The sequence below is a fragment of the Lepisma saccharinum genome, chromosome 23 (genome assembly GCF_977018435.1).
Source record: "Lepisma saccharinum chromosome 23, izLepSacc3.1, whole genome shotgun sequence".
NCBI lineage: Eukaryota > Metazoa > Arthropoda > Insecta > Zygentoma > Lepismatidae > Lepisma > Lepisma saccharinum.
The window spans coordinates 2708917-2727671 of NC_139251.1; the positions used below are offsets into that span (position 1 = coordinate 2708917).

At 37.1% G+C, this 18755-nt stretch overlaps 1 protein-coding gene across 1 annotated transcript; it reads right to left on the minus strand.

The window, feature by feature from the left end:
* Positions 1 to 717: 717 nt before the first annotated feature.
* LOC145977831 (uncharacterized) lies at positions 718 to 1695 on the minus strand. Its single transcript, XM_083110149.1, has one exon. The coding sequence runs from the start codon at positions 1693 to 1695 to the stop codon at positions 718 to 720; it is 978 nt and encodes a 325-aa protein (XP_082966275.1).
* Between the last annotated feature and the right edge of the window lie 17060 nt (positions 1696 to 18755).

Below are 18755 nucleotides of genomic sequence, written 5' to 3' on the forward strand. Positions count from 1 at the left end.
AGCTAAGGCTGAAACACTGATACCTCTTGTAGCAAGATCTGCAGGATTTCATTTTCCCAGGATGTGTGACCATTGTTCACGACGAAAACTCTCCTGCACTTCTGCCACTGGATTTGCTACAAATGTTTTCTACCTGCTTGGTGTTGAGGATAACCAAGCAAGCACAATGGTAGAATCAGCCCACACACATGCATGCATCTTCCAATTTGTAGGATAGTGCATTGGAGATTACTACGAGCAATCGTGTCAATGAAACTTCCGCTGATAGTTCTAGCCTTGGTAGAGACATTTGCTTGATTGGAGCCACCTTAGTCTTTGCTCCTACCAACCTCATTTCAACATGACCATTGACATAAACTGAGCGAAGGTACACTACTGCACAGTATGCTTGTTGTGATGCATCACAGAAACCCACTAATTGACAAGCTATAGGATTTGCAGATACAATAGCACGTTTTATTTGTAATTGTTGCAGTACAGGAAGTTCACTACAAAAATGTAGCCACAGTTCGCATGTTTCCACGGATAATGCCTCATCCCAGCCCAACTTTTCCTTCCACAATTCTTTAATAAGTATTTTTGCTTGTATGACTGTTGGGGATAAGAAACCAAGAGGATCAATCAATTTTGCAATGTCAGATAACAATAATCTTTCGTCAATGTGTGACGTATTGGTGGTAAAGTCACAAGAAAAGTGAAGTTGTCAGTACCAGGATGCTACCTTAGACCTAACGTTTTCACAAGTTCACTGCAATGGATATCTAAAGGCACATTAGTTTCTCTCAATTCTACAGGTACTGCTGTCAACACTTGTCTCTCACTAGAGGACCATTTACGTAACTCAAAACCACCCTTTGCTAGTAACTGTATCAATTGTGACTGCAATTCGATAGCTTCTTTCACATTGCTGGCACCAGATACCAAATCGTCAACATAAAAAAAATCATTTAATAACACTGGGGCTGCTAATGGAAATGCATTCATTTCATCAATAGCTAATTGTTGAAGACACTTTGTTGCAAGATAAGGTGTACTGGATGTCGCATACGTCACCGTGAGTAGCCTATAGTCCCTTATCAATTCTTTAGGATTGTCGCGCCACACTATTCGCTTAAAGTCTGTATCTGATGGATGGATCAATATTTGTCTATACATTTTGGAAATGTCTGCACACAAAGGAATTTGATGCTTCCTGAACCTGAGTAACAATGAAAAGATATCACCTTCCAATTTTGGCCCAACTTCAAGCTTATCGTTGAGACTAATCCCTGTTGAAGTCACTGAACTGGCATCAAAAACTACACGAGGATGTATACTGGTGGAATTTGGATTGATTACAGCATGATGCGGTAAATAGAAACTATCACATGGTTTATTTTTTACTTCACTTGCAGGAACAGGCTCCATATGTCCCAAGTCTAAATATTCATGCATGAATTCTGAGTAATTCTGAAGAAAAACAGGAGACCTTGCAAACTTCCGTTCCATTTGCTGTAATCTCGCCACAGCTGTTTCACGAGAGTATCCTAAGGGAAGACTGTCATCCTTGAATGGAAGGCTCACACTGAACTTATTGTTTTCTCGAACATGTGTCACCGAAAAGTGCTCTTCACATTGTATCTCCTCTAATGTCAGATGCATTTGCCTTGGGACCTCCTCTACCTCCCAGAACTGCCGAAGAACTACAAGATGCATGAAATGATGCTACTGCCCTTACCTTGGGAAAGTCCACACTACCACAAAGAATCCAACCAAGAACAGTACGTAGTGCAGTAGGTGTTCCCTTTGGCCCAACACGTTTGCCACTTTGCATAAGAAAAGGAAACAAATCTGCTCCAAGTAAAATGTCCACCGGTTCCATCACATAAAACCTTGGATCTGCCAACTTCAGTCCTTGAATATGTGTCCACTTCCTGAAGTCTGGTAAAGGTTCCCTGGGAATGTTTCCTGTTATTTTAGGAAGTACGATTGCCTTGTGGTGAATGTTTTTATTCTGCTATTGGGTTGGAATTGTAGATCCACTACTGCACTGCCTACACCTACGCCTGTTGCTGTAATTCAATTCACAGTGATGTCTGCCTTATGCTGACGTAAGCCTAACCTTTGCACACAGCGTGAGGTGACAAAGGAAGTCTCTGAGGCACAGTCTAAGAGCGCACGAACTGGTTGATAAACACCATCTCTTCCCTGCACATACACAACTGCAGTGGATAGCAACACTGGCTTTAGTCCCTTGTCTTCTTCTCCAGCCACATGAGAAGAAACTTCTTGGGGGGGAAGTTGTTGTTTCACTAGAGTCATTCTGCTTATAATAGTGTAACAACGTATGATGCTTTATATTGCAAACGCGGCACGCCCCTGAGTCACATACCGATGCCCTATGATGACTTTGAATGCAATTATAACACAAACCTTTTCTCTAACAAATCTCATTCTGTCCATCACCGTAAGGCTCTTGAAGTCTTTGCACTTGTATAGCGCATGATGCAGTTTACATTTTTCACAGGTATCATTCGACACTGCATGATACACACCCTTGAACTGGGAGCTATTGTGAGTCGACTGCATCAATCTCTGAGCAATGAGATTTGAAGCTGATAATGCACGAGAACGCTGATCAAGAAAGTCACTCAACTCCTGAAACGTAGGCAACTCGGTTGTCTTTAATGAAAGTTCCCATTGTTGTCTAGTATCACTGTCCATTTTTTCTGTCACATGAAATACTAGGATAGGATGCCAATGTTCCATGAGAATGTCCAGCACTTGCAACACGCGAACACACTCGGTAGTTGTGTCCAGCAGGCTTCGTAAGGCTGCTGCGGATTCACGTTGCACTGTGGGCTGCGCGACTAAACGCTTGATTGTGTCCATAACAATTTCCCGTTTGTTTTGATAACGCGAATTTAGAATGTTCCACGCTCTGCATAGTTATCATCAGTCACCGACATGGACTGGATAAGCAATGCAGGTTGCTACTTTAACGAAGCTTTCAAATACTGTAGCTTTTGCGCACTGGATAACTGTTTGTTTTTGTCCACCGACGCGATAAACAAATCACGGAAAGAAAGCCACTCTTGTAATTGTCCCGTGAACACAGGCAGCGAGAGCTTCGGGAGACGCACTTCACTTGTTTGTGCTTCTGTCGATGACGTCACCGTAGCTTGAGTCTGTTGCTGCTGCAACTAACAAAGCCTGCACATGGTTGCATCCAAACGGTCTTGAATACAACCGATTTCACAGTCCTAACTCTCAAAAGTTGCATCATCACACGCACTAGCCTGGTCTAATAATAACTGTTTACAATCGTCCGTTAGTTGTTTGGTTTTGTTTACCGATAACGCGATTGTCACATTGTCCAATAATCCCGCGTTCACTTTATTCTCAAGGCGAGTAACTTCTCGCTTGAGCACTGTCTTTGCTGCCGATATGGCTTCCATGTTTATTGAGTCGCGCACGGATTGTTGTTGTCCAAACTACAATGCACGCACGAAACACTTCCTGGCACTACAAAAGGTGCACTGAAATTGGTTACACGTAGCAAACAGTATGTCAATGTATTTATTCACAGTTCACGAATGCACGCTAGCACAAAAGTTCAACACAACATACAACGAATGCTGATCGCAGCCAACATCCGGCACAAGGAGGCCCATGTTCGCGGCCGTCATCCAACAAGAAGACACTTTTCTTCTTTCGGCCGCTATTTGTAGTATTTCCAGGAAGGTAATGCTGCTGTAGGTAGACCAATACACATAAATGAGACACTCAATTACATCGAACTGATGTATTCGTCGCAAGATATACATTATTTGTAGCCAACCTGCAATACGTCTCTTACATAGCGTTGCTTCTCTCCTCACAGACTATTCACTCTCTTTCCTTCAGGAAGCACTAGTGTCCAGAGAATAACATGGCGGCCATCTTGGCTCCAAAAGCACAAGGTACGGAACAACGACGAAAGGTCATTTTCACCGTCATAAGAAAATCATTGGAATGCCCGATTGTAGGCTTGTGTTATTGTTATTTTCATTGTTCGAAAGCTAACTTATCTTTCTTTACATGTTTTTTACACGTGCAACGATTGTTACTTCATTGTTGGTCGCGGGTTCCTTTTACTAGAAATGCAGGTGTTTCGATTTGAACTAGCAAAGTGTTTGTTCCTCGATCTTACATTCATCAGTGAGTACTTGACTTGAGAAGATGTCGTGTAAGCGTGAGTTGTCTTCGCAGCAAATTGAAAGCCCTCTCGAGCTATCTGAGGAAGAAGGGGGCACTCAAGTCAAGATTCTGGAGGATCAGGTCCAGAAACACTACCCTATCCTCTATCATAATCTTCGGATGAGGATGCGGTGGTGTGTGGACCGAGATGATGACATGCCCATTGAAACAGTTGCAACAACGTCTTCGCACAGCAGAGAAGAGGCAGGAGGAGATGCTCGGGTTAGTGAAAAGGAGGTTTGGTTGGGAAGAGACAGTTCTGTTTGGGAGATAGACAAGGGTCATATTAAGGTGACAGGAAGGAAAGCTGCCGTGAATGTACTGAAGGAGCATGGTGGACCTACAAGATACGCCAAACGACGGATTTGTGCAGGGGAAGTTTCAAGTGCTTTTGGCCTTCTGTTTGATGAATCCATGTTACGCCTAATCCGAAAATGCACAGAAATAGAGGCAAGACATCAGCTTGGAACATAGGTTTAAACCGGATGAATAATGCTATGCTGCTTCTAGAATCGAAAAATATTCGTAGGCATGTTGTATATTTTAACACACACGATTCATAAATATTACTTACTCATGTACTTTCTTCTCTGTAGAAACACATTAATACATATTCGTAAAAGTATCACATACTTCTCTGTATAAAACACATGAATACATATTCGTAAAAGTATAACAAACCTGAACTCCTTTTTTTAGTTGAAAACCCCTGAGCATCAGGCAGAATCAAAATCTGAAAATAATCACATGTCGGTTAGCAGGAAATATACACACTTCCCTCCCCCTCTTGAGTTTTACAACTTCAAAATAAAATAATATATTGCAAAAATTTCAATTCATGAATATACAAGAGTAAAACTAAAATAAAAGCAAGGTTTGCCAAATATTATGGCATCCAAGCATTAAGATATTTGAAGCTTACTTATGGATTTGTAAGATGTCAATGAATCATCTGCATCACACACCAAGACTATCAAATAATGGATGGGATCGGGTGTAAAACATTGCAAGTGACATTTTTGTAATTTTTTAGTTACAAAGTAAAATGTGCCATCCTTCATTTTTCAGATAAATTGCCATATCATACAATCTGGTTTGGACTTAGTGAAACCTTTTGAAATTGGTAAACACAACACGAAAACTATTTATCTACAGTACAGCTTCTAATAACCTTTTTCTTAATGAACTCCGAAATTACCAAAATGTCACTTACCATGTTTCACACCCGAGAACTTCATTTATTTCCAAGTAAAATAATACGCAGAATGTAAGCTTACACTTTTCTTAAAAAAATATTTTCATCAAAATTTTCATTTGGAAAAAGGTGCAAGAGAATAGCTGAAAAAATGTGTGGTGACCTTGAAGTCACGCAAAATATGCGTAAATATATAAATGTTTGGTGTATATTTATGAGAAAATTATACAGTTAACTTTTGTTTATATTTGTGATATGAATTGCATTCAATTATTTCAAATGTATTTACATAGTTCCTGAAAAAAGTAATTATACATTTGAATACTGTAATTCTTTTTGCTAGAATGCAATGTATCTCAGAAGAAAAGTTGTCTAGTTTTGTGTAAAATTGTAATATATATATATATATATATACAGGGTGTCATTTTAATGGCGCCCACGGACCACGGAAACGTATAGATGACATCAAAACACAACTTTTCTCAGTAACATTTTTCTCGTTGGTGCGTCGTTTCGGAGCTACAGTCGTTCAAAAAAGCCCGTTTTGCCGCCTGAATGCTGGCAACCACACACAACATTTGATTGCATTGGTGACGTCATATCTCGTCGTGAAGCGATGCGTTCCAGGGTTGCCAGGAACACACATACTCTGTGAAAAATGATATAGCTACAATCAGCCACATTATGTACCGTAACACAAAACGAGAAAGCACGTTATGTAACCTAACAGGAAGTAAACAAACGATACGAAAAATAGTAGAAAGAAAATAGAATTCAAGTGGAAGTGGTCATATCGAATTTTGTCTCAGCTTACATGTCAAATATTTGCAAATCTAGTTACCAAGTTGGCATCTACAATTTAGTCTAGCCACTTCGTTCTTCTGATACTAGTTGTCTGTGACACACTGAACAGATGACAAAATAGAAATGAAAGAACTCAAAATTCCAAAAGGTAAGCAACAGATAATATAATGTATATTCAGAGCATTATGAGGCAACTGGCAAAAATGATTGAAATACAGGGACATAAGTAGTAGTAATACAAGCTCTAAGACGACTATGTGTTTATCTATGCACCCGATACACATGTAATAGTTTGCAAATGTGAACAGGGCAGTGTATTCGCTACTGATTCATCATTACGTTGTTACTGTGGTTGTACGTGTTTTAGCCGTAATGTAACAACGTGAACCTCGGATACTTCCGTTATCAGTACGAAAGTACCGCATGGCATCTGGACACAAACCTGTAGATATCAACCTTGCAACGAGATTTGCAAATATTTGACATATAGTTGGGCGTAAACAGCCACGTGTAAGCTGTAAGTCCAATAAAATTTATTGTTGTTGATATTTTAGATGTAGGTGAGATAATATCCGACATTGACATTTCATTTTGAATACGTTTTTTTACCATTTCTCATATCTTTGGTTCACTTCGCCCTTCCCCTGAGATGACTGCTGATCTTCTGGCTGGTAGGCTATGATGTTCGGTCTTCTGGACGCGTTTCTCGCTTCGTTTTACAGCTAATAATGTGGTTGGTAGTTTGTCATTTTTCACAACATTTGTGTGTTCCTTGCAACCCTGCCGTGCGCTGTTTCGCCGCAGGATATGACGTCACAGTTACGATTAAATGTTGTGTTGGGTTGCCAGCATCCAGGCGGCAAAACGGTATTTTTTGAACGGCTGTAGCGTCGAATCGACGCACCAACGAGAAAAACGTTACTGGAAAAAGTTGTTTGTTTTGATGTCCTCTATACGAATCTGTGGTCCGTGGGCGCCATTAAAATGACACCCTGTATATATACACACACACACACACACACACACACATATATATATAAATAAATCCCGGTATCATTACGGCAACCACTATACTCTGCAGGAGTGTGGCAACCACTGGAAATCTTTGAGTATACTCGTTTTTTAACGTGTATATTTATATATCATATCGTACTGAGAAGCCTGTTTAACTTTATTTGTAAAATTTGGATAAATCTCTAGTAAATTCACTCCGATATCATTGTGGAGGCCATTCGCACCACTATCATTGTAACACCCAATGTATATATTTGTTATTTTGCTATCATTGTGGAACCATTGCAGCAACACTGCTACCAACTGTTGAATATCATACTTTTTGTCCCCGGCTTTGGTTATCAGTTGACATCACGTCTGTTCGTAATGAAAGACAAAGCAGCTTGACAAATATATTGTAATGATGGTCACGAAGAAGGAGAAAAAGAAGAAGAAGAAGTTAGCTGAAAGATGCTCGTATGATTTAATGTGGTGTACTGTGGTGTCAATGAAACCTTTTGAGCATAGCTGGAGTGAGTTGAAGGATGATTTGCGAAATTATTTACCTCGCACTCGAGCATTGGAATTTTACATAGCATTAAATCGGAACAGTTCCGCATTGTGTATTTCAGGCTTGTATAAATACTGAACTTGTGTTGCAATTTGCAGGAATAAGTACCAATCGTCATGAAATGGCATATCTTATGGTGTATGGTACCTCAACGAAATCAATATCAAACATATTCAATACTTAAAAGGTAATTGTGTGGTATGTAGAGACTGTAATGTTCCTACAAATTACTTATGTTTGCAACCCACGAAACTGAAAAAGTGCCATATATTTGCAGAAATAAATATTCCGAGTGAAAAATACGGTGAAGTGCACCACGAAAGTGAAAAAGTGCAATATAATTGGAAAAATAAATATTCCGAGTGAAAAATAAAGTGAAGTGCACCATTTACATTTATTATAGAATTGAGAAGGTATGTAGTAATTTGCACAAGATAAGCATGTTAATTGCAAACAATTATGCGCAGCAATTGTAATTCTACTGTACAGTTTTCGTTATCATGGTTGATTCATTCTTGTGGTTTTCATGAACGGTATTTGTACTCGGTGTTATTGTAGATCTCTTGTTCATGAAGTTTTATTAAATTATGTGATAGTTATTTCAGAAGAAAAGGAAAATTTGTAAACATCCAAACTTACTTTTTTTAAAAAATACATATGGAGGATACTCACTGCTAAAAATCTGTAGTTTCCAATCTGTAATTATATTTATCTTGAGACTTTATCTTCCTTAAAATCCTAAATAAACTTAGTGAATTTTTCATCCACAGTTGCATTATTTTCTCTTGTAATTAGTTCTTCTTCATGCAAAAAGTATGACAATTATACACTAAAAAAGTGGGAATCAAGTGGGAAAATGTAACATTATATTTCATGTCATGTATGTAGCTGAACGTTTAAGGGAAACGTACCCTTTCAAGGATGTTTTAATTTTGAAATCATGGTAAAATTCTGTCCCATAGGAGACGCCTGGAAATCAACGAATTTCGCGTATGTTACATTTGTACTTACTTATTATGCATTGCTAAACGTCGTCTGCGTGTTTTTTTGCTGTTTTCACTTCAAAAACTTCGATTTCTCACAGTATTCTTCGATGCGTTTTCACTTACGTTACGCAGAACATAGCGACCAAATTTTGACGACCGTTGTCTGTGATGGACCACAAACCATTGGCGCTAGCTCCACACACCATTGGCACTAGCCCCACAGCATTGGCAATAGCGCCACATACCATTGGCATTAGCCCCACAAATCATCTACAGGTACCCCCACGCACCATTCGCAGGATCGAGGTATGCCTACGAGGTTAGGTTAGGCCTGTTAGGTTAGGTTCCATTAGCATAAATACAAAACAAATTTACAGATTTTCGTGTTAATCAGAAAAAAAACACACAGACTATGTTCAGCAATGCATAATAAGTAAGTACAAATGTAACATACATGAAATTCGATGATTTCCAGGCGTCTCCTATGGAGCAGAATTTTACCGAAATCATTTGTGAAAAACTGGAAGATTTTTTTTTTAAATGGAATTAGATGGAATAAAGGTGTTTTGATATTTTATACCGTTGACCTGTTTTGTTGTGTGTTTATTTTAGAAGGGCACATGTCACAACACCCTTTTATTTTAAAATATTCCTTTGGTAAACAATTTCAAAGTTTTACATTCTGTAAATACTAGAAGAATGCTCAACACTACTCAGCTGGCTTATGTAAATAGTATGTGTGAACACAAATGCCCAAAAAGATGAGATACATCCTTTTTACCAGTAACTGCACACTGGACCAGCATTGGAATTAACTTTTATCTGTATTAGCACTTTCAAGCAAGGCTTTGAACTCAATTTAGCCAACACTGGACTTATACCACTTTCCCTTCTCTTCTCTCCCCCAACATGATAAATTTTTTACCAATTCTCTTAGCAGGAAGACTAATTTTTGTAGAATTTTGGCAATCATTGTTACACAAAATTTGAACCTTCATCAAAGTAGTGAGCACTGTTTGGATTTCGAAAAATGGGTAAAATTATCGCAAAGTTAAAACACTTTTCAAAGACATTTCTGTACAGTTTTTAATGGTCATTGATATTTCTTCTTGTGAAAGAAACACATTCCCAGTTAATTACGATGTGTTTCTAACGCCAGAAACCATCTACGGATAGCCCCACACACCATTCACAGAGACGAGGTATGCCTACGAGGTTAGGTTAGGCCTGTTGGGTTAGGTTCCATCAGCATAAAAATACATTACGATGTGTTTCTAACGCCACAAACCATCCACGAATAGCCCCACGCACCATTCACGGAGACGAGGCATGCCTACGAGGTTAGGTTAGGTTCCATTAGCATTAAAATACATGATTTTCCTCTTAAATTAAGTTATTTTGCTTCTGAAAGTTTGCGTTCGAAAAGAATACACTTCCATAAACATAGGAGAGTCCACAGAAATGTGTTAAGGTAAGTAGTTTCTTGTGTAAAACGTAAGAAAACTGTTTTAACTCTGCGATAATTTTACCGAAAAATGTTATTGGTAAAATTCTTGATGACGGCGAACACTATTTCTACAGAAGAAATTACTTAGCAAGTTCCTGTACCATTTGTGATGTTTCTTGATGTTATTCCTGTAGAGTGTATTGTGTTGAACATGAAAATCGGTATATTTGCTTTCTATTTATGCTAATGAAACCTAACAGGCCTAACCTAACCTCGTAAGCATACCTCGTCTCCGTGAATGGTGCATGGGGCTACCCGTGGGTGGTTTGTGGGGCTACAAAATCGATTCTTGTTTCGCGATTAAACGTGATTCCCACGTTAAAGAATGTTTCGCAATGCATAATAGGCGAATTCCGATGGAAAAAAATAGAAAACTAACGTGGGAAACGTGCTCGCTGTCATCAACAGTTTTAATATGTTATTTATGTTTTAAAAAAAAACAACTTATAAATTACCGTATGCAAGTATGCACGCTTCCCATGGAAAATGTATTTTGCGTTGACAAGTGACTAAGTATCGTACACAAGTGGTAAATAATGTAGAAGTAAATTAAAACCTCAGTAGAATCCATTTACGGAATTTATATTGATGCTAAAGAGAATCAAACATGTCCTGCCTAACCTAACCAGGTGGTGAAGCTAGAATTTGAACTATTTTCACCAGATTTTAAAGTATGCACGTGCATGATCTACACTGTGGTCTGGCATGCTATATACATGTGTGTATTCTTCAGTTGTCAGTGTGCATTTATTTTCATGTTGGCAATATTTTTTTTCTGCATGCCATGGAGTTGGAAAAATACTGCGTATAAAGGGGCATTACATTCTTAAATGTTTTCATTGTTAGGTTAGGCCGGTTGCACTTTGATTACAAAGTGACGGTGTTACCAGTATGCCACTGACGAAACCCTTACATATGCTTTGATCAATGAAAATGTTCAGTGAATGAAACAAAAGAAACCTAACCTAACCTTTTCATTTGTACATCCAGTACTGTTTTGCATTTAAAATATAATTTTCTATAGTTTGACGAGTGTTGACTTTTTCCCCTCTGCGACCTTTCAATTACTAATTTAGTCAGCAATACAGGGTTATTAGAACAATGGTTGCAAATTTGACTTCATGCTGCGACACCTTTAAAGGTCAGAGTATGCCTGCCAAGCAGATTCTTGTTGGTGACACATGCATCAATTTCCATACAGGTTGGCATGTTTAAAACTACTTGTTCCAAACATTTAAAACACAAAACTTTGTTTTCTTTTAAAATACTTTAAACATTTCAAGCACACTGCTGTAAGCATGTTTTTTTTTCAACTTTGTCTTGTTTAAAACATATTTTGAAACTTGATATTTGAAATTTTGTTGTTTTACTTATCCTTAATCTCTGTTATTTAGTTTACTGTGCACAGACATTGGCCAAATATGTATCCATTTCACAAAGAAACATGCCATTATGACTACCTGTAGGTTACATTTAAAACACGTGAATAGTGTTGTTCCGCACTCATTGTTTATTGTTGTTAATGCAATTTGTTTGCATCCACAATAAAATGTGATATTTGGGAAAACAGTAAAACAACTACAGAGATTGATTTGCTTTATTTTAATTGCTTTCATGCCACTTCTGGCTAATTTGAGAAGATGAGGGTGAGTGACGATATGATGAAGGGACACTCACAAACATCCATGCCTAAGCTGGGATTCTAACCCGGAACCCTTGGTGTCGTAGCACGATGTGCTAATCACTTCAACACACGTGTCGGCCACTAGAGTTAGAGTGGGGACTGACAACCGTGGATTAACTAAACCTTGAGCCTACATGTAAGATTTAAAAGTAATGTAAATAGATATTTTAAGAAGTTCTTCAAATGTTTTCCGTGTAACTAGAAATGCAGTCCTTCCTTGCATGATAAACATATTACTTATCAGAAATGTATTCTTGGCACTCTGTTTAAAACACATAGCTATTTTTTCTTTTACCAAAGTTTAAAACACATTTGTGGGACTGATACATGGATGAACAGTTTTGTTCTGCACTCAATGTACATTCCCCTTCCTGTAAAATGACACAAACTTTGTAGGGTTGTACAGTTAATGAATGTGTCACTTTATCTGAACTGGAATGTACATTATTGTTAATGTTTTTTTTTTTTTTTGCATTCACAATAAAATGTGTGGTATTTCCGGCAACAGAGTGGCTAATACAGGGATAGAGTGGATCCTGGTAACTGTGGATTAGTTGAACATTCTCAACAGCCAACATGGAAGACTTAAAAGTATAACGTAAGTATTTTAAGAAGATACTCGGGTGTTTACATTATAACTAGAAACACAGTCTTTCCTTGGATGATTAACCCTAAACAGCTAAAGTGGAAAATCAGTAACAGTAACGATAAAGCTAAGGCATTCTCATCTTGACGACCTTATTCTTTGGCTTTATTGGCTACCAACATAATTTATTTCCGATAGTAACAAACAAAAAAGTTTTGACATGATTTAACGTTCATAGTTGCATTAAAAACAGCAATTTGTTTGGTATTTTCCACATATTGCTTTGGAACAAAGACTGCAATACATTTTTGTTGTACCCTCTTTTCCTTTGATGGTTATCACAGGTTATTTGGAAGTTTGATACATTGATGCTGTGGTGTGAGTTGTCTAAAGCAACAAAACACATATTTTTAGTTTTGTTCTGAAAAACAAATATTTTTTTTACCTTGTTGAAACAAAAAATAGATATGGCAAATTTGGTTACATTAAAGCCAATGCTTCGTCACAATGACTACCCACATAAAATAATATCAAATAATTTGTCAACTAGACAGAAATTGAACCCAGACAGTATCACTCCCTCTTTCAGAGTTTAAGGTCAGTTGAAAGTATCGAGGGTGCCAAGTATATCATGTGGTAAGAAAAGGTGGAAGGGGGGATACCTTTTTGTATTTACTAGTCTTCATTTTGATAAAGCTTTATCTTTTTGGGTTAACAGATAATTATCTGAATGTTTTCTTGGCATTATGTTTTAAACATTATTTTCTTCATGGTCAAACGGCCTCCCCGATGGCGCAGTGGTAGCGTGATTGCCTTGTAATCAAGGGGTACCGGGTTCGATACCCATTGCAAGCACATAGTGGTTCAGATCACACTTTATTAAACTGTAGGTCCAGTCCCGATTAGCCTTACTGTGCATAAAGTGGACTTAAAGCACCAAATCAACCAACCAACCAATATTCGTGGTTTAAAATAATTTAAGAAAACAAGGAAAGTTGTTTCTTCATTAAAAAATGCGAACCCTGCTTTTATAGCTGCAATTATCTGGTATTCTTGACTTAAAAATGACAATTTTTGTTAACTTTTCCACTTGGAGTTTTTAAGTCTAGTCTATGTATAGTACAGCTAATTGGGACTGGACCTACAGTCCAAAGTGGGATCCAAACCACTTGTGCCTCCGCCAGGTATCAAACAACTTTAGCACTTATTGAAAACATTGAGTTACATAAAAATATGTCACTCTGTCCTACCTGTAATTATTAAATTGCTGATGGGCATTTGTTACTTCTTGTGTATTTCACAAATAGTGATTATATCGCTAATATTTGAAAAAATCTTAACAGCTGTGCCTTGATTTAAAAACTACTTTCTCCTGCTAAGACAAATTTCATAAGAATGATGTAAATTATAAATGTACATTGTTTCAGAAAATTTCAGCCACAGCACATGCTGAAAACATAATATTTTGTTAATGAAAGTAGAAGCTATTCATAACTTGCAGTCACTCAACACTTCTTTGTCAGCCACCATGGATGAGAGATATTTCAGCATTGGGGATTCCTTATGGTTGTCTGTTAACCTGTATCAGAACAAGAACATTTTTGCAAGTATTCTTGTGAAAGTGATTCATTAACTATATACATAATAAACAACTATATGTACAGACTAAATTCCCTGCAATGTGTAAAACTTAGTAAACTCTACAAAGTGTGTTGTTCTACCACCTTGAGCTACCTTGAAAACAACGATACCATATGAGTGAAAAAGTGTTGTGAACATTTTCATTTTACACAAATAATTTGTATTGAAGTTTATATTTTGACTCACAATAAAGTTTATGTATCACAACACAAACCTATCTATACTTAAGTTTACACTACGACACCACAACGTGAAAAAAACAAAACAAAAAAAATGTTGGCCAAACCTTGGAAACAGCCAAAATTACCAGTGCTTTATGTTCGTATATTTGGTAAACCATTTTTAGTATGGTTGGTCGAATGTCGAGCCAACTACTTTTCGCTAGTTGGGATACCACAATATTTTGTGAATTTCTTATGATGAACACAAGAAGAAAACAACTTCAAAAGTTCCAGAACCTTTATTCCCAGAAACAAGTCGGATTAGAAGCAACCCCCTTTTTTAGCACAGCTAGCACAATTTCAGTGTAACATAAAATTGCATTTTATCCTTAAACAAACACTGCATCCGAAGCATAAAATTTGCAATGTTTAACGTTTTTTTGTAAGTATAATATTTTCTCTTAGATATATTAACGATTTTCAATAGGCCGTAATAATTTTCAGTTACATTATTGTTGTTGAAACATTGCTTACAGAGAAAATAAGGAACTGTTGTGTGTACATAAATTATCAATTCTTGATTTGAGGAATGTTATCCAGTGTTTGTTTCAGAACATTCTTAATTTTGTTACAAGTGGAAAACATCAATCATTATGCAAAATTAACAGAAAATATTTAAATTGGAACAGGTGACATTACAAGTGTCGACAACATACATAATGGCTTACACAGTAGAAATTTTAATCATAGTTTCTGCAAGAAAATCACATTCTTCAATACAATATGTACTATGAAAATGATATAATGCATATTTGCACAGATATTTTCTATAATTTGTCCCTTACTTGCTACAGTTCTAATTAGAACTGATCAACAAAATTTTTATTTCAATGATATTCCAGGATATCATGTTTACAACATTCCGTACAAAGAATTATATAAAGGATAACTTACACCACATAACTGAATTCCAGTTTTGCCATGTACTTTTTTTACACAAGTTTTTACCATACCACATGCCTTTTTCAGGGGTAAGACAAGAATGGTCAAATAATAAAACTTGGAAACGTAAGTACATTTAAAAGATTAAAGTTGATGGTGAAGAACAGCAGTGACAGGGCACTCTGCTAAGGCAATCTGCCATCTAATAACTTCAATGTTGACCTTTTAAACCAACGTGCCTTCCCATATTTTAAACTTTGGCTAATATCAATGAAGTCTTACATCTTTAGATAAGTGATAATTGAGTAATTTGTTAATCGAAGTGAGAGAGGCTGTGTGCACTGTACATGATTATTTTGCTGGTATTGTAGTTTACTTTATAAGTGTTTGAAGTTTCTTGGATAACTTTTTAGTGTAACAGTTCTGTACAAACACTTTTATTTTAAGCCAATTTTTATTGTTCAGTATTTCAGGATTTGCTTCAATCAACATCTCACATTCGAGTCTCCTTGGTGGCTTCTTTTTGCAAATATGGTTTTTGAAAAACTTCAAAACCACCTTCTTTTGTTCATCGGTCCAAGGTACAACCTCTCGCTTTGTGCCTTCTACATATCCTGGAGCTCTTTCCTTCCGTTTGACTGAAATCAAAGTTCCCTCAGATTTTTCATAAGTTTTTAGTGTCCTAACATTCTCATCCATTTCTGTGGCTACTTGTTCATGATTGTCTTCATTTTCATCTCCTGAACTAGCAATCTCATTCTCACTCAAGTTGGTTTCTTCCGATGCTAACAAATTTTCTTCAATGTTGACATCTATTTCATCTAGACTTTTACCTCTAAACTTAGAAGCTGCACCACTTTCCATCATCAGAAGTAACTTACTAATTTTGGCTGTTTGAAAGATATGATCAGGTAGTCTGTATTCACTCCGGTGAATGCCACCTGTATGTCCCATAAATGTAGACAACTGTTCAATGTCTTGTTCTGACATCGCTAGCAACTGGCTGATTGTTGCAAGGTGTTTCCGTAATCTTCGTGTAGTTATAGCATCAGGATTTTGGAGTCCTGCTCGTTTGGCATGATTGGTTAATACCTTGTATCCAGCAAACGGATTGGTTGATTTGGTATTGCAAAAGAGATAAGGATTATCTTCTCTAACGAATTTGCTCCTTAACTTGATCAGAAGGTCAATATGTTGCTGAACGTCCAAGCTGAACAAGACTGGCGTCGTTTTCCGTTTACCTTCTATCACAACTCGCTTAAACTTCTTAATCAATATCTTTTCGGTTTGTTTCACAGCATCTGAAAATTCTTCATACCCCTGACTGTTTCCATTATTTTGATAAAGGTCAACTGTAAGCCTAGCAAGTTCCCCAGGTCTTTTTCGACATAGCAGCATGACTCTGCAATACACAGTTTCAAGCAAGTCTTTGTAAGCAGTCTCATCATCGTTGTTCATTTCCAAGTGGGAAAATGCAGTTCTCCCTTGATCTATTAGAAAGTCTCTAAATTTTTTCAGATCACTCGCCAAAGGAATTGTTGTAATTGTATTCATTTCTCTTGTGCGCAGGTTGTTTGCAGCCTGGTGCGACACTTCATATTTCCAGTTTGATTTTATGAGCAAAATCATTGTTCGAAGGTCAGCCTCGACTTCACTTCGTGTGTGTTGATCGAATTTGTTTTGTCGTTTGTAAATGTGAGAAATCGCTATCTCACAACATTCTTTTAAGGAAGTACTTATATTCATAGCATAAGTAGGGGCTTTATATCTGTCTTCATCTCTGTCATATCCTGCTACAGATTTCACAGCTTCAACTATTAGATCAAAATGTTTTGGTTTTAGAGCCTGCAATAAGCTTTCTATTGTGGGATTTCTATTCTTGATTTCTATTAAAAGTTTACCCAGCTCTCTTATTTTCCTTGACGTTACATTTATTTGATGTCTTTGCCGGTGTATTTTGAGGAAACGTGCACCAAAAGAGCATATTAATGCATCCTTTTTAGCAGCAAGTGAAACACTGTCTGCCCGCATTCTTGGGAAAACACTTTCTTTCAGCTGTAGGTCAACATGTGTACCCTTAATGAGGTAATCTTGTGCATCCAGTTGTGCAGATGTCTTTTTTGCATTGTCAGGTTTCTGTAGGCAGTGTTTTCGATGTTTCCATAGCTGTTTTCGAGAATAAAACCCAAGACAGTAAGAACATGGTAATACATTACTTGGAGAATCATTCAGTACGGATTTCCTTACTGGTTTGATATTTCCTAGGTTGCAGTTAAGGTAGTTGCCTTTTTTTCTTAAAACTGTGATTAGATGTTTCCGTTCTTTACTTTTTAATGGTTTTGACAAAATTCTTTGAACTTCAATTTCACATTTGTGATTTCTTGCAATGTGTCTGGCAAATTGTGTGACTAATGTTTCGCAAAAGAAGCAAAAATCTCTCTCTCTCTTTCGGGTTTTCTTTTCTACAAAGGTATTATGCATTTCAATTGAACCTGAATTTTCATGAACTGGAGTGATAGAATTTTCATGGATGTTGTTGTCCTCACTGCCTGTCTGAGGTGATGGAAGTGAACATGGTGATACTTCGTCTTGTAGTCCATGAAGATTTTTGTCCAAAGTTGGGTTCTCTGAGTCTGTGCTACTCTGAGGCACGTAGTCTGGATCTTTTACACTATCATGAACAGTTGAACAAGATGAAGATTCAAAATCATCATCAGTTTGAGTTTTCAAACAACCTAAACTCTGTGGTTGAAAATTTGTGAAATGATCCCCTGCGACATTATTTATGCATGAATCTGCTGTGTTACACACATCACCCAAATCATATTGCTGCACTGTCATCATGTTATCACTCAAATTAAGTCCTTTCACGTAGTCTGGATCTTTTACACTATCATGAACAGTTGAACAAGATGAAGATTCAAAATTATCATTAGTTTGAGTTTTCAAACAACCTAAACTCTGTGGTTGAACATTTGTGAAATGATCCCCTGCGACATTATTTATGCATGAATCTGCTGTGTTACACACATCGCTCAAATCATATTGCTGCACTGTCATCATGTTATCACTCAAATTAAGTCCTTTCACACACATGAGGAAATTGCTTTGCATGGAATGGGAATCTGTGAATGGATCATGAAGCAAATATTGCTTGCATTCGTCACCACTGTACACTGTCGAGGAAGGTGAAGGTGGAACAACTTCTTCAATTTTCACTTTTGGATCACTGTGTAATAATAGTCCATAACCTCCAGCATCTTCTAAAACTTGGCATATTGTCTCTGAACATGTTACGTTACTATTTACACTCCATGACATGGGTTCGGAAACCGTATGAGGTTTATTTTCACAGGACCTTGTTTCACTGTTGCTCACATCCAGCATTTGGTAAACTAAAAATAAATACATGAGAAAAAAAATAGTAAATACTATCTTAAATATCTTTAAGTGAACTACAGTGAATG

Bases quoted from the DNA above. Each gene is read 5' to 3' on its own strand.
- LOC145977831 (XM_083110149.1), bottom strand. From the start codon at position 1,695: ATGCATCTTGTAGTTCTTCGGCAGTTCTGGGAGGTAGAGGAGGTCCCA.